This window comes from Takifugu flavidus, chromosome 10, assembly GCF_003711565.1.
Source record: "Takifugu flavidus isolate HTHZ2018 chromosome 10, ASM371156v2, whole genome shotgun sequence".
NCBI lineage: Eukaryota > Metazoa > Chordata > Actinopteri > Tetraodontiformes > Tetraodontidae > Takifugu > Takifugu flavidus.
In genome coordinates, this window is record NC_079529.1 from 11,525,975 (window position 1) to 11,552,882 (window position 26,908).

Here is a 26,908-nt window from a genome sequence, read left to right on the forward strand (position 1 = left end):
ACTCAGCGCTAAAGTCAGTCTGATCCTAACTGGCCATACTAATGTCAACAGAATGAGCTCCAAAAATTCAGAGGATCTCTTGGTTTGACAATAATCATCTATCTTTCAGTCATTTAACTAGTCATTTATTCTCTCTGTCCAAGTATAAACAACCTGCATTGTCCCAGTGCAATAGTCCATTTGTCCTCTCTATCCCAGTATATCCAGTCATTTGTCCTCTCCTTCCTAATACAACCAGTCCATATATCTATGTCCCAGAATATTCAGTGTATTTTTTCTCTTGATCTCAGATACAATGGTAAAATCTTTAATGTTAAACTGCCACACCCCGATACTCTTTTGTTGCGGTTATTGCTTTCTGGGTTACCATGGAAACATTGGCACATTAATCAAATACAATATTTAGGTGAGTGGGGCAGTGGTAGCTCAGTCTGTAGGGGGCTGAGAAGTGGTGGGTTCCGGATTTAAGCCCTGATGAGGAGAGATAACATGGAAGGTGTTCTGGTACTAGGAGGTGGTGCCAGGACACCTTTAGGACCCTGTAATGATCTGGTGACTTATCCAGGGGTGGACCCGCCTTTGCCCATCTGCATCTGGAATCAACTCCAGCACCCTCCCAGTAATTCCAGCAGGGATAAAATGGTAGTAAGTAGTATTTAGGTTGAAATGATGCAGATGAATCAGCTTTAGCAGTTTTGGTTTTTTAAATGTCTTTATTGATTTATTGATTGATTCACAACATGATTATTGATTAAGATCAAACAAAACTGGGAGCCATCAAACAGCAAATGATGTCACCAGTTCAGTTGTAGGCATCTTTGTCAGTCTGTGATTGGCTGGAGGACATAGCCAATGGAAGCTCAGGAATCACTGCCTGCAGAACAGTCTCCCCTGACACACCTGGGGAAAAATAACAGCAACCTTGGTGACAATACCCCAACCAACCAAACACATTAATGAGGTGATGTCATCGTTCTTAGCTGCAGTTTAATCCTGATGACGTGGCGTGATGATTGATGGGACTCACTGTTTGTGCTGGTCAGTCTGCTGGCTAGATGGTTCCAAAAAGAACAGGATCTCTGACTTAGACCCTCATTGTGCTTGAGGGTGGGACTTAGCTCAAGGTAGGTGAGTGGAGTGTCAGAAGACACGACCTGTGGCCACTGGGGCAAAACAGACTCCGCCCACAGGTGAGATGGGTTTGGGTTCCTAACAGGAAATAAGAAAGTTTTTAAAAAGACAATCAGATGACGGCCCTGTAACTGGTGTCAGACAGATTTGGTTAATGTGGTTTTCACCCTGTACGGACGAAGGTGGAAAAGTAGGTCATCGTAGCCAAAGAGAGGCGCCGATCAGAGCGGGTGAAGCGCTGGATGTTGATTGGATGATAAGGGCTTCCAAACATTAGCTGAACATCTAAAGGAACAGATGTCTCAGCTCTGCAGAGTGGAAACCATTAATCCAGGTGTTAAATCAAGTTTTGAGTGAGTAACAGAAAGTTTCATGAACCATCTAATCACCGCCATCCCGTAAATTATGTCTAAAGCCCTCATATCTCTATTTCTTATACCTGCTGTGAGCACTGCTGAGAGGCTGGTGGTAGAGAAAGACGCTAGCTTTGTGTTTGGCCCAATGGCTAACCATCCGTAGACTGGGACAAATTATGAACAGATCCCTGTAACACACACACACACACACACACACACACACACACACACACACACACCACACACACACACACACACACACACACACAGAGTCTTTTCACTTGTTGTCATCATAGACATTACGATATCTTTTAGACTGAGATACTATGATGTCACTGTACTGATGCCACTGGTCACTGAGGATGTTCCTCACCTGGTGGCATTATCCAGTGCTCTAGAGAACAGGTTGTACCCAGAGGCTGTTGGACTATGATCTAGAGAGTAGAACCAGACTGCCACTTCTTTCAGTTGCTCACTTCCTGTCACACTACCCAGTGAACGACTTAAGGCTTCGTAGAATGCCGTCTTTCCATCAGCATGACCAAGCAGGTCCCCAAGGTCCTAAATGCAGCGAGAAAACAGAGTTAAGGAGATCACTTTGTTCTGTTTTGATTTCTAAGTAACAATGAGAAAAACTGTTCTTCCTAAAATCTGCACACATCTTTGATTAAACAATTTCATCATTCCGGTTGGAGGATGAAAATATCTCTAAAGTCCAAGCTGTGTTGGTTTATTAGCATGTTAGTGTGTTAAGATGTGTGTGACTCAAAATCATCTTGATCAATCAAATCAATTATTAATTTAACTCACACCCTCGAACTTTGAAATCTACTTTTATTTTGATTTTAACACGTGGAATCCATGAAGTTTACTTTTGAACATGGCAAACATGAGAACACTTATGAAAACCCCTTTTTGCCATTTTTTAACCATTTGCGATGGCTAATGTTGCTACATTATTAACTCAAGTCATTGGTCAGCCCTTCGGATGAATGACCTCTGACCTTCAGTCTGCGAGCCCGAGTGATCAAGCTGTCATGTTGAGACGTTCCGATCAGGAGGTCAACTCTCTGAAATGAGGATGTGTTGGTGGGCTGATGGACCGGGGACCAGGACTGAAATGGACCACTAACTGCCAACAGCTGTGCACACAGACAGACAGACAGACAGACAGACAGACAGACAGACAGACTGAAATGACTCATTCTAGTACGATAATCAAAACATTGCGGTGAGTTGACTTTACTTTGGTTTGAGCGATGTTGAGCTCATGAGCAGGTATTGCTCTGAGACAAGCAGCCATCTCCATGTCATTAAGGTTATCAAAGCAGCCGAGCTCTGTGGCAAGTTGGAGAGCCTCACGCCTGGAGGAGGGTGGCGTTTGAAGTAACGATGGAGAGAAAACAGAGCCACCCTGCAGGGAAGTAAACAGATAAACATAGGTCCTGATCCAGCCAGACTGTGGTGCAGCCACTGAGAAGTGACAGGGAGAGGTTGGGTTCTCACCATCAACAACATACGCTGGAACCGTGGTGAGGAGAGAAGATGAAGGCTGGTGATATCGGCTCCACGTTGCTCTGCTCCAACTGTCACCCTCTCATTGTCCCCACCCACAAGTGAGATGTGGGCGTTAACCCAGTGAAGCACTGCCTCCTGGTCTGACAGGCCATAGTTACCATGGAGACCAGAGCTTTCTGCAGACATATACATGATGGCCTCAGTGTGTTTATATGCTCTCTCCCTCTCTCTCTCTCTCTCTCATACACACAAACCTGTGCTGAGGAAGCCAAATGCAGCAACTCTGTAGCTCGCAGTCACCACGACAATATTTCCAACAGCAGCCAAGATGGAGCCGTCCAACATTTGAGAGCTCTGATAGGCTCCAAGATTGGTGAAGAATACAAGGACTGGGACATGCCCTCTCTGACGCACACACACACACACACACACACACCACACACACACACACACACACACACACACACACACACACACACACACACACACACACACACAAAACAAACATAACGATTCAGTGTTTGCCAGAGAACACGCCAAATTGAGGGACTGATCATCAGTCATGACGACAGACCCGTTGAGCAGGAGTGAAGATGTTCAGATAAAGACAGTCCTCACTGGATGCTGCAGTCTCAGAATCACCAGGCTGGATACAGCTGGGGCTGAAACACACCAGAAGACAGTTGCCTCGTTCAAAGTTTGTCTTTACAGGTGAGTGAGACAGGACAGTGGTGAAGCAACTTTACCGGGGCTTAGTAGCATCCCAAGTTCCTGTCCAATCAGCAAGCTGAGCTGCTTCAAAGCGAAGTGATCCTATTGGTGGGCGGGCATAAGGCACCCCCAAGAACTGAACAACACTCTTCCTGACAGAGCCAAGGCCTGTTTCTGTAACAGCACCCTGCAGAGTCCCATGACCTGGGATGGAAATGGATGTAACCAAGCGTGACGGCTCTAAAGTGGACAAAAGACACAGGTAAAGACAGACAGGTGAGATCAGGATGAAGTCAACCCTACCTCCAATATTTGCTAAAATCTGACTGACTCACCTGTCCTCAGGTACACATGGGACGCAGGCTCTCTGATGACTAATCTACAGGAAGAGGTGGGGTTGGATGACAGCAGGGTGGAGCTTAGTCCACAAATAGTGGTGTCAGGGTACAGAATGCAGCGAGTGGCTGACGCCACCTGCATTAACGTCACTGCTACACAAGACTCCTCCTTCTGACAGGCTGAAATAAGAAGTAAAGAGGTAGCAGGGGAACGTCAGAAGCCACCATCTTCAATTTGAACATGATGATAGAACTTGACAGAGCAGTTACCGAGGAGACAAAAATCCCTGGTCTTGTCTGGGTTGGTGGCAATGTCGCGGCTGATGTGGATCACATCATACGTGGAGAGAGACCGGTCAACAAGAACCGATGAATTAGAGAGGACTTGCCACTGATCCTGAGATACTGAGGCAGAAGTAGTACATGAATATTAGTACTAAAAAAGGATAAGGATAAACTTTATTGATCCCACATCGGGGAAATTCAGGTGTTACAGCGGTAGCCCGTGGTGTACAGTACAGTATACAGTGATCCCTCGCTATATCACGGTTCATCTTTCGCGGCTTCGCTGCTTCGCGGATTTTTTTTTTTTTTTTTTACAGTGCCTCTGAATCCTGATTGGCTCAGGGGCTTTACTGTTGTCTAGAAATAAAATATTGACGCTGTACTGTATTGATTTTTCACTTGTCAACAGTTTTCGTTTCTGTACATTCTGCCAACTTTACGTTTGCATTTTTTCAATTGAAGACACACGTGTTGATAAAGAGGAGGAGGACGGACTAACACTTGGTCGCTTAGCAACCATGGTGAGAATGGCCACTGAACTTCAGCGCACGGCACAAGAATGGGACCCTTTGATGAGACGTTCATTGCAGTTCTCAAATATAATTGAAGGTGGCATATCCGTTTATAAAAATCTTCTTGCCCAGAAAAAGAAAGAGCGCCAACAACTACCCATAACAATGTTCTTCTCTCAGAGAAAGACTCCTGCGCCTTCAGTAGAAACAGACGCTCCAGCGGAGCGGAGTCAGGACGCAGAGGCACAGCTGGGACTGGGAAATACGCGAGTGACAATGTTTCCAACCTTGTATTACTAGATTAAAATTATTGTTTTAAACAAATTTTGGGCTTTAAAACAGGTTTTGATGTTTGGTTTCATTCTACTGTTCAGTATTGCATTGTAAAATAATTAAAAAAAATAAAGTTGCTACTTCGCGGATTTCACTTTTCGCGTGTTACTTTTGGAATGCAACTCCCGCGATAAACGAGGGATCACTGTAGTACTAAAAGAAGAAGACTCTTATGTTATGTATATTACTATGTACATTATTACATTATATACAGAAATTAAAAATTATATACAGAAGGAATGTCAGACAATATGAAGAAAAATGAAGGCGCAAATAAGAGATGTGTAAATAAGACATTCCGGAGGTAGTATGATTAAGTAGTGCGGAGAAAAATATGCCAGACCAAAAAGACTACCTGTGTGTCACCTGTGTGACTGTGCTGCTGTGGCACGGTAGTATTTACCCATGTTAGCAGGTGTTTTCAGAGTGAACTCGGGACACAGAGCAGGAGCTGAACTCCACTGATTGACTGAAGACACAGAACCCAGTCAGTCATTGTGCCCACTTTGTACAGTGTATACTGTGTGAATTTGTGTTCTTTACCGGGCTTTTGGTACCAGCCCAGTGGTTCTGGACCGGTCTGCACAGAAGTACTACAGTCTTGAGTTCTCCAGGAGCTGGAATCTTCCTCACTGCAGGTCTGTACCCCAAAACTGATCAGAGACAAACACAACACATCTGACACACACACACACACACACACACACACACACACACACACACACACACACACACAGAGTGAGGATAAAACAGCTTCCCAGCAGTAAAAATTTGAATATGATTGTACTCGTTACCGTGGTTGCTCATTGATTTATTGTCTCGGATAAAGCCAAAACCACGGCAACAAGGATCTTCATCACAGCGCCGCTCACAGTGAATGAACCTGATGACACACATGAAGAGAGAGTGTGATGATGTTCCACTCATGAGGCTGCATCCATCCATCCACCACCCGGATACATTAGTGTGAGTGTGTGTGTGTGTGTTTGTGATCATTACCCTTCAGACAATGATGTATTTCCTGTCACTCTAGTTCGACTCCGAACAGAGTAAGATACCATCTTCTGGAAGGGAATTCTCTCAAAGAAACTCTTGATGGGACCAGACAAGTTCACTAAAACACACACACACACACGCACACACACACACACACACCACACACACACACACACACACACACACCACACACACACACACACACACACACACACACACACACACACACACACACACACACACACAAACGTCAACAAATCTGTGTTCTATTGTGTTGTGATACTTATAAAATACAAAACCAGACAGGTGGCTGCTGTGTTTCTGGTTTGAGTGTTGGTCTCCATGGCGATAGATGCTATGAACCAGAGAAGAAGTGCTGTCTGCTAGGCTAATGCTCTTCTTCTGTTAGGTCACATCCTGCTCCAGCTTTTCTAGCTATGTTTTTAGGGGCTGAGCTAAGTACCTACCCTGGAGCAGGGACTCAGTTGGGCCCCATAAAAGTTCCTGTAAATGGCCATTCGGGGGAGATTCCTGCAGTGGAGACATACATCAATGCCCCCCCGCCCCGTAACAGTACTTTGAAGTTCCTGCAGTGGAAACGTGCCTGATCTGTCTATTGTCACTGCCCCTTTAGGCATCTATCAGAAACCCTGTTGTGTGTCCAACCTTTTCTCAACCCGTCGGTCCTCAGATCCTGGGCTAATTAGACCTCCATGCTCTGATCAGCCGAGGATCTGAGATGTATGTGGGAAGATAAAGAAGCTAAAAAATGATTTTTGACAGATCTTCCTATAGAAACGATATCAGGTCATAGGAAACTTTTAGAGCTCCAGAGGTAGAACTAAAAGCACCTAAGCGCTTTGCTCAAAAGTAAGCTTTTTAAATTCTTAACAACAAACTTTAGTCAGGTGAAGTCAGGTGAGCCTCATAGAAAATTGGCTTCCCTGGTTGTTACCTGTCTTGCTGTAGGTGTTGTCGGGAGGAGTTTCCAGCACGAGGGCACAGCTTTGTCTCCGAGGGTTTTCATAGCCACCACATTCGCGACTGTCAGGGTAGAGAGAACAACTGTGGAACTGTGCTGAGTCAGCATCTCTGAGGTCAGCGACGGAGCACTGTGGCTCTTCATCACAGCCTGGAATACACACACAAACACACACAGTTTGTGTTATTTTTTGGGGGCTGTTGGGGCTTATTTTTTGTCACCTACAATCTATGACACACACATACACTCACACAGCTGCTTCTGGTACTTACGTGAGAGACACCACAGCAAGGCATGCTGGGAGTCAAAATGTTTTTTGTTGAGCCAGAAGGAGAGCGTTGGGAGTTTCCTGTTAGGGTTGACTATGACATCGTTCTCTGACACCAGCTGAAACCTCTGCTTCAGGGATGCTGAATCCCCCCACCCCCAACACACACACACACACACAAACACACAGCACGCACATGCATACATAGTCACTTCTTGTGTTAGCTGCAGGTAGTTGGGCTTCAGGTAGAATACTAACCATCCAGCGGTGGACTGAGATCTGCTGTCCCTGAGCAGGACGAAGCAGGTCTGCCCTCATCTGCATCTGATGAAACAAGTTTTCGTATTGTTAACATATGAAATCACAGAACAGTTCCAGTCAAAATGTAATAAGATTGCTGCTGTGATCGTTTCTCTAAAAAATGAACGACACAAGACAACCTTGGTTTATCTGAAGACCTGAAAGTCACAGAGGACAGACAGTGTCCATATACCTGGGTTCAGGAAGACTGCCTGGAAACTGATGATGGAGGCCTGATAGTCCTTTTTTGTCTTAGTGTCAGTGGACAGTGCTGTGTCTGCTAGAGAGACAACAGAAGACAGAAAGTTATCAACAGGAAGTTGACAACACTGCCTGAATCAGCCTGAATAGTGTCTTACTGATTGTGAACATTTGTCCTCCAAAGTCAAACACAAAGCTCTTCTGCTGCTCGTTGTATTGTAGTCCTGCACCACAGATCCGATTTGCTGTTCCCTGTCCAGTTACATCCCAGTCCTGTTCCTCACACATCAACACTGACGGAGATCTCAGCCAACCACAGAACAGGGAACCTGGAAGTGTCCTAAGTTCATCATTCTCATTCATGTGTTCATTCATTTTATTTCCGACCAGGTTTGTCATCAAATGCAAACATATTCCCATGGTAGCTAACCTGACATGAGGCTGTTCTGGTTGATGATGTATCCATGGCAACATTTGTCATGATGGCAGGTATCCTGACAAAACCGGTGGACGTCAGAGAGCGAAGTCTGTCTTGACGAAAACACCTGAGTCCTGAATACACCTGATAGCACCTTCATCATCTTCATCTTCAGATACGTCTGTTGTTGTTGCCATGATGATGAAAACTCTACCCCTGACACAAAGAAACACACTTGGGTATTATTCTCCTACTGCTGCATATCTAGTTGCTATGGTAACTCTACCTTTCTTCTTGATGACCAGTAGATCTGAAGCTCTACCCTTCACTCTGGGAAAACAGCTTAGCCAATCAGAGTGCTCAGCCTGAAGATTACCCAGAAACCCTCTGGTCTGAAACAACCACATTTATCATGATAATAAAACATGGCAATAAAATATAGAATAAAATATTTGATTTAAAACAAACAAATGAATATATTTCATTTTCCATCAAACAAATCTATGAGAAAAAATAACTAAATATGAATGACCGAAATTTGAAAAAAAAAGTGTGTGTACCTGCTGGGAAGTGTTGCAGTGTGTGTTTACAGTGTGTGTGCTGTAGAGTTCACACTGGCTGTGTAGGTTGAACAGCGCTACATGGTGGCAGGAAGGTTCAGCTGAACAGGCTGGTTCCGAGAGGAGAGAACATATGAGCAAAACACACCGAATACCTGGAATATGACTGAAACATCACTGAGAGTGTTACCATGGAGACAAGTGCTGAGGTCAGCGGTCAGGGTTCGCAAGACTTCAGCGTCATCAGCGTTGACGATCACATCTGATCCAGAAACAGCCTGAAATCTTCTGAAAACTGTATACAGCCACACACAGACACACATGCAAACACACATGCAGACATAAAGTTTGTTCATCTGTCCCATACTAAAATCAGATTTCTGAAATTCTTTTTGTTAGATTCTATCTAATATTAATTTTCTAATTATTCTGTCTAGAATTAATTGAAGTTATGCTCCAGAAGAGGTTCTCCCAGATTCCGAGGGAGGCTGGGGACATTGAGTCGGAGTGGTCCATGTGGGGAAACAACCCTGAACATGGTGGTGGGCACCAGAAGTAAGGGATGCCAACAAGCTGGAGAAGGAGTGCTATCAGTCCATGTTGGCCTGTGAAACTCCCCAAACAGTGGACAGGAACGAGCGGGCCAAAAAGGCTGCAGTTTGGGCTGTCCTGGAGGCAAGAACTCAAGTCTGGGAGGAATTCTGGGAAGCCATGGAGAATGACTATCGTCAGCTTCGAAATCATTTGGGCAAACCACCAGGAGTGGGAAGCAGCAGTCTGCCAATGCTGTCTATTGTGGGGATGGGGACCTTCTAAAAGATTAGGATTAAAGACTAGACTGGTTTACATCATATTTATCAGACAGACACCAGTTTGCTCATGTCAGAGTTGTTCCCTCTTTAAACAGTAGGGTTAGCTGTGGAGTTCCACAAGGTTCTGTAGTTGGACCATTCATTTTGTACATGCTTCCCTTAGGGAACATTATTCGGCAGTATGGAATAAATTTTCATTGCTATGCTGATGACACTCAGCTTTATTTATCCATGAAACCAGAGGAGACAGAGCAGTTAATGAAGCTCTCATTGGCTGCCCATTAAATTTAGAATAATTTTTAAAATTCTTCATCAGAAGCCAAGCTCCATCCTACCTGAAGGAGCTAATGACACCTTAAAATGCCAATAGATCACACCGATCTCAGAATGCTGGTTTACTTGTGGTCCTCACAATCTCTAAAAGTAGCAATGGGGGGTGAGCATTTAGCTACCAGGCCCCCCTGCTGTGGAACCAGCTCCCTGTCCAGGTACGGGAGGCTGACTCCATCGCTACTATCAGATCAGGCTTCAAACATTCCTCTTTGAAAAAGCTGATAGTACAGTAATTCTGTAGTTCCAGTTATCCTAGACAGACTAATTATCATGTTTAGAGGATCGTCTTATTAGGTTAACATTTCAGTTATGCTGCTATAGGCCGAGGCTGCTGGGGTCCAGAAACATGATCACCTGACATAGTTCTGTCACCCTGCGGGTCCTCTCTTCTCCTCTTTTTTCTCCTCCCCATTTGTGGCAATTTTGTGTTGGTTATAATTTGGTTATATTTAATAATTGTCCAAACCGAGATTGATACCACTGTCCTTGGTTTTCATCCCTGGAAGATGAATGTGTTGGTCGCTGTTCTCCCAGTGCTGCGGGGCGTAACACCACAATAACGCATCTATATACCTTCATTTATCTTATTGCATAAACACATGAAACAAACTGCAATACTTTTATTCGGCCTGTTTTTTCCACATTTTTCATACCGTCTTCATCTGTCAATAAGTACTTTCTGATTAGGCACTGAGCTTTTACCTGAGCACTCTTCATCAGTAAGGGCTTTCTCACTATTGCTCCAGTCAAGATCCAGCCCCTCACTGCTGACACACCTCCACCTGCCAGACAGGAAGTCGGGTTGTGCTGGTAGGAAATCACCTTTTTCTGAACAACGCAGTCCCCGCCTCTGACAATCTGTGACACCTGAAGTAGGTAAAGACAGCAAGAGAAGAGTTCATATCCACGGGCAGGAATTCTACTACATGAAACAATGACTATGTGAAATTAACTCACATTGATTGACAGATGATGCACCAGTAAGGGACGATCCCCTGGGACACTTGTGGCAGAAGTCTCTCCCTTCCTGATCCTGATAGGTCCCCTGTGGACAGAGAGCACACCCCCCCTCCGTGGACAGTGTCCCAGCAGGACATATGACTGAGGGAAAAAAGAAAATGGACAGTCATTGTTTGTCTGTTGAGTCAGTGCCTGCCACTGGACCAACACTTACGGCAGCCTGCACCGCTGAGATCGAGACGGTAACCACGGGAACAGCCCAGACTTGGTGATTTTACTGAAACCAGCTTTGGTTTTGAAGCCAGTATCGACTGGATGTTACCCATAATGTCCCGAATACCACGCAGAAGGCTGGAATCATTCAGAAACTGACCTAATGAGAAGGTGGCAAAAGAATGCATGTCCCCCCATAATACGATAATGATACAAAAGCAGCAGCCATCTTTGAGACAGTTTTATAATGTTGGTTTTGTTTGCTTACTGAAGTCTTGGAGGTTAGGGAGGTCAGATGTTGCCAGATCAGACACCTTGGCGCTCCAGGTGACCATTAACATCAAGTCTGTGCTGCCGTTGTCACACTGCAGATGCACCGATGAGGCATCGCACAGTGACACCGAGCGACCAGACGCAGGAAGCTACACATTGATACATTAAGTGTACATAGAGTAAATACAGCAAATACAAAGTGAAGAAGCACCTAGGATAAGAAGTGATATGTCTTCAGACACTCTTCTCCTTACTTTATAGAATAGAGTAAATGACACATTTGTTGTTTTATCGATTGCACTACCAGTAATATTCACCTGTGCAGAACAGAGACCTCTGCTGGTCATCAGGTGTAAAAATGTAGATTTGAGGCTGCTAATGTGAGAGCAGGCTGAAGGTAAAGACCAGAGCTGAGAAGATGAGAGCAACTGTAGAGGCTGAGACACACACACACACACACACACACACACACCACACACACACACACACACACACACACACACACACGCACACACGCACACACACACAGGTTAGTCGTTAGTCGTTCATGTTCATGAAGTTTGACTTATTATAGTTGCAAAACATTTGACTGTTGCATCTCACTTTGACAAGCTCCGCCCAGAGGTTTGTGTTTGCCATCCCATTGATGACTTTTTGTATCACAGACAAAATTGCTGACAGGAAGTGCATTCTGGTAACCACGGTGACACATTAGGTTGCAACTTTGAGAGCTGTTTGCTGTTGGCAGGCACACCAGTGTACCATGGGTAATGGTGGGGGTGGGACAGAAAGGAGCTGTGGGAGGGAAGAACAGGTGTCAGCCTTGTCTCAGTGAGGTCTGGTCTGACACCCAGCAGGCTCTGGTCAAATACTTACAGTCACATGATGGCACCTGTCCCAGCTGACGACGAGTCCGTGTGCCACTCACTTCCTGCCCATCTTCAGACACGCACCAACAGGAATTCATGTCACATTGCAGTGGTTGGAAAGAACCGTCGGATTTACACTGGAAAGCCAGCAGCTGGCACCTGCTGGGACCTGAACACACCACAGACAGAGACAGAAGGGGGAAGACACAGGAAGAGGGAGGGAGAACATCAGAGTGGTGGAAGAGAGATAAAGATTTTTTTTTAAGTGTGTGTTTGCATACATGTCAGCTGTCCTCCTGGACTCAATGTTGCCATCTGTATCTGCTCTCCATTCTGAGGATTCACACACCAGCCTGCATCGCCCCCTGTCTGCAGAACTGAGAACTTACCATCCTGAAACACACAAAACCAATGGTGTTGGTAGGAGTGTGTACTGGTAGCCGGCGAGGTACCAGTTCACCTCTTGTGCACTGTTGAGGTGCTCGTGAGCTGCGCACTGTCTGGAATGCTCTGTGCTCTCTCCCTCGAACCCCTCCTCTCGAGGATTCATGCAAACATTGCTGGCCTGATTTTACCTTCTTTTAGCAAAAAATAGTTCTATCTGCCTACGCAGATGATGTCATAGTAATGGTGTCTCGTCAAAAGGATGTGGATGTTTTAGTTAATTTAACTGTTTTATTCAATCAAATCAAAGCCACCAGCCCTGGCGGTTGGCAGGTGGACAAATGGTCTACCAGTCCTTCCCCAAAATCTGGCCTGGAGGAAGGACGGCTTAAAGTACCTTTGTGTTTTTATTGGAGATGAGGCAACAGTAAAAAGGAATTGGATTGAGACAATTGAAAGAATTGAAGGCAAAATTCAAAAATGGAAGTGGCTTCTCCCCCGCATGTTGTACAGAGGTAGAAATCTGTGGCACCAACTTAATTGCTTGAAGCCCCCCTCAGGGTTGTTGGCTCAAATTCAGACAAGAGTTCTTCTGGAATTGCATGCATTGTGTCCAGCGGGGATGCTGTACCTGCCTAGAGAGGAGGGAGGGCAGGGTCTCATCCACCCGGCCAGCAGGACCACCACCTTTAGAATTCAGTTTGTCCAGAGGTTTTTAACAGGGCTAACAGATCTAACATGGAGAGATGTGGCCAGGTGTGTCTTCAGACAGGTGAATAACTTGGTAATGGATGACGCTCTGTTTTTAACCGACTTTAAATTCGTCAAAGTGAATGGGCTACCTCTATTTTATTAAAGTGTTGTTAAGGCATGGGTCCTTTTTAAATGTGAAACAAGAAAAAGCTCTGACTCTCTGTTGTGGTTGCTAAGGGAACCTGTAGTGCACAGAGCCATGCTGAATGTCTCCAACAAGCCACGCCTAGACTGATGGCAGCACTGTGTGGACCCGGATGGTGGTTCTGGAGCACATAGTGGCCTCGGCTGGTCCGGACCTCACGGGCTCAGAGGCCGTGGGCTCTCTGTTGGTTATCCGCTCTGTCCAAGCAGCCGAAGGTGTGCAACTGTGGAGGAACAGGCTCAGTGCAAGGGAGAGGCATCTTCTCGTGGACTACAGCCGGGGGACCGGACCAGATGGCGAGCTGGCTGCCCATCTTGGGGGATCTGGGTGGTCCTCTCCTTAGGCCAACAAAGGTATTCTTCCTGCACGCAGTGGACAAGGAACCCTGGAACTGTGTGAAGGTACTGAACAGGAGAGGACTGTCCAAAAGAAGCGCCAGTGTGTGGCCTGACCGGTTGGGAGGGGATGGAGCCCATCCCTGCTGGAAGGTGCTGTACAACCCACCCCTGAGGGAAAGGACGGGGGACCTCCAGTGGAGGATCTTGCATGGGGCCGTTGCCATGAACATTTTTATCTCTAGAATGAATCCTGCTGTCTCAGACCAGTGCCCGTTCTGCTCCGTCCAAGAGACAGCGTTTCACGCTTACAGTGAGTGTGAGAGACTCCCTGTGCTTTTTAATGTTTTAAAGGGTGTTTTAAATGGCTTTAATGAAACGTTTTCTATTAGAAACGGAGCAGGGTACAAGAAAACTGTTCGGAATAAGTGGCAGCTCCTTAATTTTATTTGGGGTGAGGCCAAGATGGCAATTTACATTTATAGAAAAAACAAAATAGAAAAAAAAAGGAGATTGCGAAGCCGCCTCTGTGTGGCGCTGTAACATCCGGTGCAGGCTGAGGCTAGAGGTTGGGTTTTATAAAATGATGAATGACCTAGGTCAATTCTGTGACACATGGTGTCACAAGAGTGTACTTTGCACAGTTGCCAAAGACCAATTGCACATCTCCTTCAGGAGTAACTGCATTGCTGCTTTTATTTATCTGTATATGTGTTATCATTATTGTGTTTTAAACAGGGTGTTTGTGTCCCTGTGTAATTGTAAATAAAGTGTTTTTTGTAAAAATCAAAAAATCTTCTTCTTCAACATCAGGGTTTATTCACATAAATTTGCAGGTGTGTGAACAGTGAGCTTGTGTGTGCATTCCTACCTCTTCACACTGTGGGCTGTAGGATCTACTGTGGTCAGAGGATTTCATCCAACCAGAGAGAAGCATCTGTGCATGAGCCCTCTGGCACTGAGTCAAACCTATCACGAAAAGGAAGCGTGTCTGTGTCTGGGTACACGCTACATAGTGACAACTACAATATTCATTTCACTTGCAAATTAAGGACATTTTGGAAGGTGAGCAAGTCATTTTTACTGTTTCTCACAACTTCAAAGGACGCTTCATGGTTAAGACTTGCTTTAAAGTTAGAACTGGGTTTATATTAAGCTTAGAGGGAGGAACTACTGAATGCATGAGGGAAATAAGAGGTCTGATGTTAGCTCACATCTGGGCAGGTGGTCTGAACGACTGGTCAGTGAATCAGGGATGTATTCTCCATCTTCATCTACACACCAACACTGACCTACACACAAGCGCAAACACACACGAACATTTGTGTTCAGACAGTCCTTCTCTTTGAAAACTGTCACAAATCAAAGTTTTATTTTAATATATTTATGCTTGTTTTGTATTTTATCTTGTATGTAAATTGAGCTTAAAAACCTTAGAAGGCACCATAAATAATTGATTAATATTTATATTTGTGGCTGAAAGAGAGTGAGTGAGATGGAGAGACCTGTGCTGTGGAAACACTGTCTGTTGAGCCAGTTTCCGTCACCATCACACTGTGGCAGGAACGGCTCATATGAACGACGGTGAACAACTGCAAACAAAGGACATCATCGTTTCTTTTCATTAACTAGAGATCAGAATGTTAACGCTCTATGGTTTCTTGAGTGTCATCATAAACTTCCTTTTCTGACGCGAAATGTTCAAGATGTCATCAACCGTAATCATTTTCTCAGATTTCTGCTTCTAATTGTTTTCCTCTTTCTACCATGTTCCTGCTGACTCACGGGAGAAAGCAGCCAATCGGAGTGCAGATCTGGAGTGGCTCAACAGTCTGTCAGTGATCCACTGCCCTTCTTCTGTTTGGTTTATCTCATCTAAGGTCAGCGGGGAAATGTCAGCTAGAAGGAATTCATATTCCAAAGGATGGATGGAGGAGTTAGAGAGGTTGAGGATACTCTTCACTTCATTTCTGAATGCTGTGACCTTGGCCAAAGCTCCAGAGCAGCTTCCTGTGGGTTAGAATGGCTAATTGGTTAGCAGTTCATTAGTGCCAGGAAGAAACAGATGTGTCACTTGTTTGCTTGATGAGTAAAAGGGAATCTGACCTGTGGAGGAAGTTTGACTCAAGCTCTCTGGACCTGAAACAAACAGAACAACAATATGAGCAACGATCTGGATGCGTTTTTCTGCTTCATGTATGGGCTGGGGCTACAGCTGTCTTCACATGGATGCACGTATTTTCCAGTCAGTGAACAGGATGTGGTACAATCATTTTACAGTCATGTGATGTAGTGAAATGTTTGGTGTGTATTGTAAATATGGAGATCTTACAACTGACAGCGCCCCCAGCTGGACTGACATTGTTTCCTTTGGCGTCTACACAAAAGCAGTGTGAGCCGACACACTGTAGCGGCAGGAAGTCTCCGTCCTCTGAGCACACTGGAACATAGATCTCAGCTCCGGCTGCCATATTTTTTCTCATGTTCAGAGCGCTCCACTGCTGCCGTTCACAGATAGATGGACATCGAGATGGACGGCCTGCAGTACGGGAGCCTAAAACCTCGTGACCCTGAGAATCGACACACCAGCATTCGCCCGAGTCACACTGAATCTCTTGGAAAGCTCCACTAGGTGTGCAGCGTGGAAGAAAGGTGGCGTGCTTAGTGACATCTTGACCAGAGCAGGAACGCAGGAGAGGAGTGAGAATCTGAAGATTGGAGAGAAAATTCATTTATTATTTATTTTTTTCCATGTCAGCTTACTTGCAGACATTTTTCCAGTTTACCTGCTCAGGAGGGAGGAGACTGCTATGACCTTGCAATGCAACCTTCAGGCTCGAAAGGAAGGCCGGGTCTCCAAGAACTCTCCTCACAGACTCAACAAGGACTCGGTTCTCCTGAAGGCTGTCACCCTTCCCAGAGACCCAGTCTCGAACAAATGTCCCTTGGCTCCCCAACACTCCGCTAAAGTTAGAGGATGCAATTTCTTTCAGGAATTTCCCACCAAACAGGTTTTCATTGAGCCGCTGGGGGGAGGAGTGAGACAGAGCTCGCAGAGCTCCACCCACTGTGCGAAAGAGACCATCTACTACTTCAACCAGTTGGGACAGAAAGGGAGGGAATTCTACCTCCACTGGCAGAAGATCTCTGAGGGTCTGAACAAGGGAATTACAAGAGGTTTGACTCCTGTCAGAGATGGAGGTCTGGAGAGGCACAGCAACAGAACCAGAAAGCAAGTGGAAGAGTGCTTGGTGGCGCCTAGCGGGACAGCTATCAGGACCCAGCTCTGTCAGATTAAAGGAGCACCAAATGAGGAGAGTCACTATATTTGATGAATATGACAAAAACCATACCAGCACCAGGTTTAGGACACTCACTGCAGTCCAGGAGTCCTTGCTGTCGTGTGCCAGGAAGTTCCTGTCCTGTGTGATCAACACACCAGCACTGCCCCCCCTGCTGACACTGTCTGGTGGTGAAGGCTCCTCCAGGCTCACAGGAGGGAATATAAACACTGTGAGCTTCAGTTGCTGCCCACCGCTCTTCTTCACAAGGAGACGGACCTGTAGGAAACATGCTCAGTTTCAAGTTCAGAGTTTCAGACATGAGGTGAAACAAGTGTCATTTATTGTTGCTGAACACAGATGTTAGCATCAGTTTGAGTGCAGTGATTACATCTGAAGCGCCCAGTGATGCGGAGGCGAACAGCCAGCATCCTCCTCTGAAGGACTCTGTAGATGTTGCTCTGAGCAAAGGAGCGAACGGGGGGATCAGCATCAAATGCCGAGTCGTACACATCAGATAGGAGAAGCTCCACTCCTGTACAGGTGGGACATCGTTAGCATCTTCATTAGTATCATGATTATAATTTTCATGACTGAACTCAAATAATGGAAATTGTTTCAGTGTCAAGTGGTTGGATGGGAAGTCACAACTGTAGAAGATGGAACAAGGTGGCCATCCTGGCTGAGGTCAGTGTACCTGTGTTATGCATCTCTCTCCCACGACTATCAGAACAGAAGCAGTAGGATGAAACTGTTGGGAACAACTTCCTGAAACCACTGAATGTCTCAAAGGCTTCTGGGAAGCTGAAATATACATTCAAACACACGTCAGCCAATTAAAATAACAGATAGGTGCATGACAAAATCAGAGGCAGGTGTGTCATACAGATAAATCACCTGTTGAAAACAGTCATCATGTCAAGTTGGGTGCCAGTAGTTGTATTAATGAAGACACACTGGACTGGAAGGAAACTGCCACTTCCATCACACTGAGGAGGAGTGTGGGGGGTGGAGCTATGGAGGAGACTTCTTGATCTGACCTCACAGCTCCCAGGACCTACAGGTCAAAGGTCATCGGGCGTGGTTGGACCAGGAATGAGGCCTGTCCTTTCTTTACTACTCTCCCTTATCTCATTGTGCTATTTAATACCAGCATTTCATGCAGTAATAATATGATGCTGTAGCCGTGGGAGTACTCACAGCGTGATGGTCTCCCATTCTGTCTTGTACCATAGAGCTCCATCCCATTCTGGTCAACACACCAGCACTGCCCCCTGCTGTGGTCACACTGAACCTCTTCAAAGAGTCCTGAGGGTGAACACTTCAGAAGAGACTGCAGCTGACAGGGAGACACACCTGTACATACACCATCAGGTGCATGATATAATAAAACGTTACACTCATATTGCAGGGATGGAAACGCTAATGGTGGTGGTGGTATTGGGGAGTGTTGTGTGTAGTTTTGACCAAACAACAAGCATTCTTGTTAATACCAGTTTCCTAAATGACACAATGGCAGCCTTCCCCCCCCCCCACCCCAATAATGACAAAATGTACTATTTATTAGGCCCTGACTCGGCCAGTTTTGAAATAAGATATTCACCCTTACATATCACACATGTCACATCATTATTAATGACAACAGAATGACATTAATATGAATGAATATAACAGTTGTTGGTCTCACAGAGTGGAGCTGAGCCGTTGGTTCGAGTCCCAGGCACCTCTTGACCATCACCATCTACACACCAACACTCTTGACCACCCATACTGCATTGCAGTGGTCTGTACACGCACGCACGCACACACACACACACGGAGTTACACACCACCGAAAGAGAGCTAGAAATAGACATGTTGCAGACACACACCTGAACTTGCCGTCTTCTGCGCACTGAGGAACATTACCCTGTTGCTTAGCAACAGCCTCAGTCCTTAACAGCTCACATGGGCTAAGACTGTCTGATTGCAGACTGTACTCTGAATAACAGGGAAAAATGACATCTTCAGCATAGTGGGACATCACTTACACTCATGATTAAAAACAGAGAGAGAGAGATGCCAGATAAGGCATGCTTAAACATCACTGTCCTACGAGTCTTCACATTATAAGTGCATATTTACACTTTTACACTCATGGCAACATAACCATTCTGGATTAATAAATAATCAGTCATGTACAATCATACACTCAAGAGACAGTGGCTTCTCAACTTGCTCATGGACACCTTAACCCATGCCTAATTCTGGAATCAAACTTGTTACCTGTGGGTTACTGGAGTGATCGCTGGACCATTGAAACTACAGCTGCTCTGAATGGTGTCAGATTTGGAAAATAAATAAAATAAAATAAAATAAATGCACACAGGGGTTCACTTACCTGAAGATCTGCCCTGCAGCAGCTCTGGCCAACAGACCAAAACCCAGGTGATGTGCAGCAACCAGGCCATTGTATCTGTGGTGACCACGACAAACAGCTCTCTTTTTATAAAGCATCAAAACTGCTGAGTCATTGTGTTGAAGAGCACATTCATCTTCTAACTCCTCACCCATGTACTTGTCTGTCCATCATGGTGGAACTGCAAGTACTCGAGCCCAATTGAAGAGAGGCCTGCTGTTTGAGGACTTGTGAATGTCAGCTGATGCGCATCCAGATGAAGCATTTGTTTTTACAGCTAAATCATTTCACATGAGGACCAGGTCTGACCCAAGAACCAACTGTACGACTCGGCATTTGAAGCCAGTGTGGAAAATGATCCTCAGTTGGTCCAACCACAAAAGATACATACACCCTTCTGGACACATTCATCATTTTCTGGGGGATGGAAAAAAATTCTAATGTCCCAACCTAGACTAGGCAAGCACCTAGAGACAATTTTGACACCAGATAAATAACAATGAATTGAATAGAACCCCCAAAGCCTCCTCAGGCCCGGTGTATCAGTGCTTTAGTGTTTAGAAGAAATGCCACATATGCAGTCAGAATATTGAGATCACTCCAGTGATGTCAGTCATTGGGTCAATCACAGGCCCCAGACTCTGCCACCTGTGCATGAACAGACCTGTAAACAGGCGTATGACAACTAGAAAGTGCAGAAAAAATACAGCCCCCTTCACAGTTGGAGGAAAGGTCACTTTGACCGTTGTAGAACACAACCTTCCATTGTCATGCCATAGAGAGCTGGTCCAGGTTTCCTGCTGAATCCAACTAACTGAAGGACCAGTCCAAGAGCTGGTGTAAATCTTTGTGGGCAGGCTGTGAAGGATCATCCTTCTGTGGTCGGAACCGGAAAAATTCTAAAGCTCCCTAAGGGAACATTTTCATGCTCAGCATTTGACAGATGTGTCAGAGCATGTCATCAGAGATTTTTAGATATTTTTTTCAAAATTAGTGAGTGAATAGTGAGTGAATAGCAAAATTAGTGTGTACATAGCATGTCAGGCCTTCAGACTGGTTTTATGGACAAAAGGTTGTAAACCCTGATCAAATTTAAATTGGGGTTCACCCGATATGAGAGTCCTCCCATAGTCTCACCTGTGGAGACAATTGATGTAACATGTCTTCAGTAACGTTGACAGTTGTGTTGTATGACATGGACAGATGACCAACAGTTAAAAACCACATGAAGGAAATATTTGGTTTTTAATATTGAGCTAAGAAGATTAGTTTATCTTAAAGACAGAAGTAGCCAAACAATAAGCTAAATAAAATGTGCTTCAAATCAGTTAGGAGGATTTAAAGATAAATGACAGGTCTGCTGCTGACATCTTGCCTGCAGTTATCAAGAATGTCAAAGGGAACAGCTTCACCTAGTGGACACATTCACAGCCAGGAATTTACAGCATCACCGAACCATACAGCGACGGGCAACTCTGGTGCTCAAGGGCCGAACTCGAGCCGGGTTTTCTGTCCTACCAGGCAGAAACTACTTTCACCAAGGGGAGTGGAGCTCCATGCGAACATCATCTACACGTAGGCTAGAAAACCTGGCTTGAATCCAGTCCTCAAATACTGGAGTTGCCCATAAAATACAACTTCAAACCTTTAAACACAGGCAACTCCCAATTCAAATTGAACAGCAATACTTTCCATGCAGACACAGGTCACATGATCATTTACACACAGCCCTGCTGCAGACTGACGTGATGGTTAGAGTGTGTACAATTAACACTGAAGTTGATATTGACGAGAAAGATGGATAAAGCTGAAAAGATCACAGATGAACACAATGTTGGCTTGAACAAAGTTTTCATTTGATCTTTCAGAATTGCAGTTGATTGGACACCCTCTACTTCAGTCATTTTACACAATTTCTTTATGGTTGAAGAACAGAGCATCCTCAGAGGTGGCATCTGACTCCCCTTTGGTGGCAAGGAAAAGAACCCCAGCTCAGTCAGCATTCAAACACACAATGCAAAAACTCTCATACTGCTTCAGCAGTCGGACTATTGAGCTGCTCCTTCTCTGGAGGAGTCGCCTGGGCTGCTGCCATGCCATTACTCAGCTGCTCCTTTGTGTTACTGAAGGGGGAACCACGAGTCTTCAGGAACAACAGGATGTCAGCGATAAAGAACACTGACGCCACAAAGCCGAACACCTGTGGGAGCAGAAGAACAAAGATGAAGTTTAGCAAAAGGATCAGGAACAACAAAGGCAGCGCAGAGAAATGAATGTGAAGGTTCTGACCACAGCGCTCCGCTCCAATGGTGTTCTACTGTTCAGTGCGGCAAGAACGATGGAGGAGATGATGAAGAAGAAAGCAATGCTTGCAGTGTACACAAAATCCTGGAAGAAAAGAACTGTTAGCATGGCTCACAGGCTGTTAACTAAGCATTACTGACATCTTTTCATCAGTTAAAATGCTCTTGCATGTCTCACTGGTTGAAAACTATAGTAATAAAAACAAAACATCTTCCAATATAATTTACTGATAAACAAACATGTGGCCATGAAAATTCCTCCCCTTATTTTTCCAGTTTTGTTTGTCATTGATTACCAGCTTTAGGTAAAGCTACTGTGAATCGAGACTCATACTCAGCATACTCTATATTTGAAAGCTTGAGGAGTGACAGCACACTTACTATGCACGGCCAACAGGTGATGCTCATCCACGTGTGAAGGGGTGTGGCCAGGAGGACGACAAGCAGCAGTGTGAATAGAAAGGCTGCGCAGCTGACAAACTCGAAGAAGTAGAGGGCAGTGCAACTGATACAAATGCTGACCAGCTCCTCCAGGACAAAGGCCACCAAGGACAGAAGCTGTCAAGGACATCAGGAACCGGGACATTAGTCACATGACCTGTACAATTCACCAACAATTAGAACACGACTGATATTTTCATCATAATTAGGATTTTGTGTCGAGGGCATCATCTGAATAACTCCTGTCTGAAAGATCTGGTTTTTCTTTGTGTCCTGTGGATACGGACACTTTGTCATTTCCACAAAAGGTGTGAATGGGAACAAAACTGCATTTGTCTCAGCCCTGTGTTTTCTGGCATAACAATATAAGAGATACAAATATAGGAGACATAAAAATAAAATAAAAAGCAGAACATGTTGTACATGTATACGTGTGCGTCCAAATCAACTTTAAAGTGCACTGGAATGACCCGAAGCAACCAAATGTTATCCATGGTGTGAAAGATTATTTTTGAGAATGAAGGTGCATTGGATATCCTGGAGTGGAGTGTTTATGGTGGGGAGTTAGTGGAAGTTTATCACGTGATGCTTCAAAATTCTGACAGCTTGGGGAGAAGCTGTAGCAGAATCTGGCTGTGCCGTTTCTGAAGCTACAGAGTAGAGTGCAAAGGTTATGGGGGAGTCCTTGATGGCAGACGATCTGAAAAAGTCCTGTATGGGACGGAGGGAGGAGAGAGAGAAGGCAACAAGCCTCTCAGCCATCCTCAGCATGGGCTGCAAGACATGGCGTTCCTTTGACTGAAGGTTCCTGAGCCACGCCGCGTTGCCACTGGTCAGGATGCTTTCTACAGTGTAGCGAGCACAGAATCTCCAACAGGTGAAAACTCTGCAGCATCTGATCGCTCTCAGGATGCAACAGGAGCTGCTGATGATTCCCAGCAACCTGCCCCAGCTTTGCATGAGGGAAGCATCTCCTAGCAGAGCCCCATAGTCTATGGCAGTTCTTTTATTCTCTGGCCTGGGAATCTTTAATCTCTATAAATTATGTGCACTTGTGTCTTTGTGGAGCTTATGTTTTATTTGGTCTTAATGACTGTTTTTATTTTAATACATCTCTATACTTAACTGTCAGAAAAGTCAAGATTCATTCAAAATGTGCTTCAAATCAGGAGGATTTAAAGATAAATGACAGGTCTGCTGCTGACAGCTTGCCTGCAGTTATCAAGAATGTCAAAGGGAACAGCTTCACCTAGTGGACACATTCACAGTCAGGAATTCACAGCATCACCGAACCATACAGCGACGGGCAACTCTGGTGCTCAAGGGCCGAACTCGAGCCGGGTTTTCTGTCCTACCAGGCAGAAACTACTTTCACCAAGGGGAGTGGAGCTCCAGGCGAACATCATCTACACGTAGGCTAGAAAACCTGGCTTGAATCCAGTCCTCAAAGACTGGAGTTGCCCATAAAATACAACTTCAAACCTTTAAACACAGGCAACTCCCAATTCAAATTGAACAGCAATACTTTCCATGCAGACACAGGTCACATGATCATTTACACACAGCCCTGCTGCAGACTGACGTGATGGTTAGAGTGTGTACAATTAACACTGAAGTTGATATTGACGAGAAAGATGGATAAAGCTGAAAAGATCACAGATGAACACAATGTTGGCTTGAACAAAGTTTGTTTTTTTTCCATTCTGTTGCAGCAGTTGGAATGTTGAGCTGCTCCTTCTCTGGAGGAGGCGCCTGGGCTGCTGCCACGCCATTACTCAACTCCTTGAGTGAGTTTCAGATCAATTATCAAAAATCAGAGAGCAATGACCTCTACTTCCTCATTCTATCCAAAGGGTCAAAAAAACATCCAGTTGCAATGTTGCAACAAGAAGGGTGACATATGGTCAGATTGATGATGCAGGATTTTCACTTCCTTTCTGCGACTTCCTGCAGTTAGTCCAGAGAGAATGATGGGGGACGGCTGCTGACAGTAAATCCTAACGGGATCTTTCTGGTTCTGTTCCATTTTTGTTGATGTCTACTCATAGTCTTGAAAACACCAGCGTGAAGGACGTCGTTGAACTTACCACTTCACACAGCTTGATCCCAAAACGAGTTTGATCCAGATGCTCTGAGGGAATGAGGAACCATGACAGTTTAGGGTTTGATGCAGTTGTAGGCGAGTAAACCTCATTTGTGGGCATGGTGAATCTGAAAATAGAGAGAGCTGGATTAGAACATCCCACTGTCCCAAAACACCACAGACTCACACTACCGGTTACCTCATTTGATTTCTGCTGTGCTCCATGTGGGACAAGGTACATGAAAATAAAATAAAAATAAAACCACTGTATTATTTGGCTGCCTGCAGAACAAAGAAGTACGGTAGTAACAGCTGGAGAGGTGCAGATGCAGATGTGGCCTCCAGCCACACAGACTTCCACATGTGGTCCTCAACCATAGCGACGTGCAATATGATGTTTATGATCTGACAAAGTGGAATGATCACAGAATCGTCTTCAGGGCACTTTCTATATGTTGCACAGTTCTATGTGTGGCAGCTCTATACCACCTGAGAACCCCAATCATTGTGAATTACAGCTAGTGCCATGGATCGTCTCACCAGACACCCTGTTTTGTAGAAAAAGATATGGCTGAATGCAACTGGGGGGAGTTGGCCCCTTAAAAAAAAACAACCTTTCCTCCATCGTATGGAATTGGTTTGGAGTTCCGCCAAATGACGGTGTGCACGTCAGATGGCACTTTTTGTAAACAAATTATAGCAAAGACAACCCTTCATTACTCGCACCTTATATTTTAATTTCATCTCGTGTCAACAAGAATGAAGAGACATTTCTTTTATTTTGTAAAGCAAATTTAGTTTTGTTTTTAATCAACAATATTGCATCATGCATTGCATCACAAATAAAGTCACACAACTACTGTTTACATAGCGTCTCATTTCGTTGTGGTCATGTGATAAAGGCTCGGTGACAACAACATAACTTCCACTGAAGAAATGTTGGCAAAATTACTCAAATTTAATCTTGATCAGGATATTATTAATTAGGATTTATTATTTTTTGAAAAATTGTGATCTTTTTCTCAATATCACCCACCCAGTCTCAACCACGTGTTCGTTTCTACAGATCAAAAGTTCCTCATAGTTGTGCAACATTTCTACGTAGATGCTACCGACACTTCACACCGCACACGGAGAACGTTAAGTCGGCTCTGATCAAACCAACCTGATTAAACTCAATCTAAAAGAAAGGAATAATGGACATTTAGGAGAAGCGGTCCTTGAACTCACCCTACTAAACAGGTCACCGGTTCAATTCCAATGAACGCTGATGATTAGAAGATTTTAGTGTTGGTTTTGGACGCTTAAAGAAAGGGCTCGTTGAAGATACTAAAAATGAAACTAGTCTGAAACCAGCTTGACACATCAGAGCTGAAGGGCCGACTGGCTCTTCAGGATCTGCTTATCGAGCGGATAAAAGATAAAAAAAACCGTTCGGTTTCGCCCTTCAACTGCTGATCGACGCAGGTGGAGCCAATAAAAACTGATATTAATCAACGACAAGTGCTAAAAGTAATTTATCTAACTACTAATTTGCAGAGAACCCAACAGTTAAATCCACTGTTCTTCTTCAGCCGTGATTATTGAGCCTTTAAGAAGAATTATTTGTAATCTGACGCTGAATAAAATAAATAACGAGTAAATCAATTACCAATAACGCCAGATTCTGCTTCCCACTTTAATAAAAGTGTTTAACATGGCTCTCTGGCGTGAGTACGCTTATGGAAAAATTTAGTTTTACTTTCAAACCGACAGAGTCGCATAAATAACTGGAGGTGAGATTAAAGGTGAAAAAGACTGAACTCACGGCTCAACTTTCCAGGCGATGACAACCGAGATGGATCTGTTGCTGCTGCAACTTCCGCATCTGCACCGCAGCACTTTATTCTGACACACGAGTGACTTCCGGACCAAACCGCAAACTATCGCGATATTTCCAGGGGTTATGACAGGGTAGATATAGACCACGTGATTTGCCAGATTAGATCACGGAAACAAATATGCACCTTAATTCAAACAAAAATGGATCAACGCCTTTTCATATTCAGAATATAGCTGCATTATTTGACTAAAAAAGAAAATTAATATTAAATCACTCATTTAATATCATCATCAATAAGTAAATCAATAAAAATGCATAGAATTCCAATATTCAAGATAGTGTTTTACCATTGAAGCATGTACAGACATCAGGGTGACACTTTCCAGAAGACTGTAGAGCAAGACATACAAATATTAAGGTAATATTAAAAAAAAAGTGATATAGAGATGATAGAGAAATGGACTTTTCAGATAAACAACTTATAGGATTCGTTAGGAGGATTTTTGTCATCATGGGTTTTTTACAGAAAATGTTCATCAAACCTATATTTAGGACGAGCACCTTTCCACTGCATGAAAGTCCTGCGTTTTTGTC

General features: G+C 44.5%; 2 protein-coding genes and 1 long non-coding RNA gene across 5 annotated transcripts; 1 reads left to right on the forward strand and 2 right to left on the reverse strand.

Annotated features, from left to right (window-relative positions):
- Nucleotides 1-693: 693 nt before the first annotated feature.
- tg (thyroglobulin) lies at nucleotides 694-19,771 on the reverse strand. Its single transcript, XM_057045182.1, has 49 exons — nucleotides 19,648-19,771; nucleotides 19,139-19,247; nucleotides 18,955-19,052; nucleotides 18,468-18,623; nucleotides 18,165-18,324; nucleotides 17,965-18,071; nucleotides 17,659-17,802; nucleotides 17,364-17,546; nucleotides 16,773-17,272; nucleotides 16,319-16,694; nucleotides 16,093-16,125; nucleotides 15,772-15,996; nucleotides 15,492-15,578; nucleotides 15,201-15,278; nucleotides 14,858-14,955; nucleotides 12,651-12,762; nucleotides 12,377-12,538; nucleotides 12,104-12,295; nucleotides 11,818-11,945; nucleotides 11,496-11,649; nucleotides 11,229-11,387; nucleotides 11,012-11,155; nucleotides 10,757-10,921; nucleotides 9,100-9,204; nucleotides 8,910-9,019; nucleotides 8,636-8,741; nucleotides 8,362-8,565; nucleotides 8,090-8,260; nucleotides 7,924-8,010; nucleotides 7,689-7,754; nucleotides 7,435-7,572; nucleotides 7,136-7,312; nucleotides 6,184-6,298; nucleotides 5,979-6,067; nucleotides 5,728-5,862; nucleotides 5,588-5,653; nucleotides 4,325-4,459; nucleotides 4,052-4,234; nucleotides 3,752-3,956; nucleotides 3,580-3,667; nucleotides 3,260-3,410; nucleotides 2,994-3,181; nucleotides 2,734-2,901; nucleotides 2,492-2,629; nucleotides 1,861-2,048; nucleotides 1,571-1,675; nucleotides 1,299-1,439; nucleotides 1,028-1,209; nucleotides 694-900 (listed from the first exon to the last, which is right to left on the reverse strand). The coding sequence occupies exons 1-49, from the start codon at nucleotides 19,715-19,717 to the stop codon at nucleotides 803-805; spliced, it is 7,179 nt and encodes a 2,392-aa protein (XP_056901162.1). The 5' UTR covers nucleotides 19,718-19,771; the 3' UTR covers nucleotides 694-802.
- LOC130532504 (uncharacterized) lies at nucleotides 17,678-18,651 on the forward strand. Its single transcript, XR_008952347.1, has 3 exons — nucleotides 17,678-17,810; nucleotides 17,890-17,954; nucleotides 18,503-18,651. It is a non-coding gene; the product is annotated as an uncharacterized LOC130532504 (long non-coding RNA).
- A 1,120-nt stretch (nucleotides 19,772-20,891) lies between the features above and the next one.
- cmtm6 (CKLF-like MARVEL transmembrane domain containing 6) lies at nucleotides 20,892-26,424 on the reverse strand. Of its 3 annotated transcripts, XM_057045183.1 has the most exons (6): nucleotides 26,300-26,421; nucleotides 24,692-24,706; nucleotides 24,497-24,620; nucleotides 22,350-22,526; nucleotides 21,955-22,053; nucleotides 20,892-21,865 (listed from the first exon to the last, which is right to left on the reverse strand). In XM_057045183.1, the coding sequence occupies exons 2-6, from the start codon at nucleotides 24,694-24,696 to the stop codon at nucleotides 21,692-21,694; spliced, it is 579 nt and encodes a 192-aa protein (XP_056901163.1). In that variant the 5' UTR covers nucleotides 24,697-24,706; nucleotides 26,300-26,421; the 3' UTR covers nucleotides 20,892-21,691. The 3 variants fall into 3 exon arrangements, with proteins under 3 accessions (XP_056901163.1, XP_056901164.1, XP_056901165.1); XM_057045184.1 differs by lacking the exon at nucleotides 24,692-24,706 and having other exon boundaries at nucleotides 26,300-26,424; XM_057045185.1 differs by lacking the exons at nucleotides 24,692-24,706; nucleotides 26,300-26,421 and adding an exon at nucleotides 25,723-26,249.
- Nucleotides 26,425-26,908: the final 484 nt, after the last annotated feature.